General features: G+C 42.8%; 1 protein-coding gene across 1 annotated transcript in view; it reads right to left on the minus strand.

Moving 5' to 3' along the window:
• Nucleotides 1–194: 194 nt before the first annotated feature.
• The window catches only part of EMH_0090740 (major sperm protein domain-containing protein, putative), a gene marked incomplete at both ends in the record, with an annotated part of 570 nt that continues 423 nt past the window's right edge, over nt 195–341 (minus strand). Inside the window, one exon of the mRNA XM_013501634.1 lies at nt 195–339. Within this exon, the coding sequence (XP_013357088.1) occupies nt 195–339 (145 nt within the window). The remainder of the gene's footprint in view (nt 340–341) is intronic.

Genomic DNA, 341 nt, shown 5'->3' on the forward strand with positions numbered 1-341 from the left:
TTTATCTATAATAAACCAAAGAAGAAACCCAACAAAAATATAAACAGGTAACGACCACAAATCAAAAATATAAAAATTATATTTTTTTTTATTTATTTCTTCTTTGAGTTTTTCGTTTTCTTTTGTTAGTTCTTCTTTGTGTCGCTCCATTGCTAGTGTATATTCAACTAGCTGATCGTATTGCTGCCGCAGATCTACATTGCTGCTGCTGCTGCTGCTGCTGCTGCTGCTGCTGCTGCTGCTGCTGTTGCTGCTGCTGGGTGCTGCTGCAGTTGCGTCGCCTTTCTCCTCCCCGTGCTGCGAATACCCTGCAGCAGGAGCATTTGCTGCTGCTGCTGCTG

This window comes from Eimeria mitis, genomic scaffold (genome assembly GCF_000499745.2).
Source record: "Eimeria mitis Houghton genomic scaffold, Emh_scaff7236, whole genome shotgun sequence".
Taxonomy (NCBI): Eukaryota; Apicomplexa; class Conoidasida; order Eucoccidiorida; family Eimeriidae; genus Eimeria; species Eimeria mitis.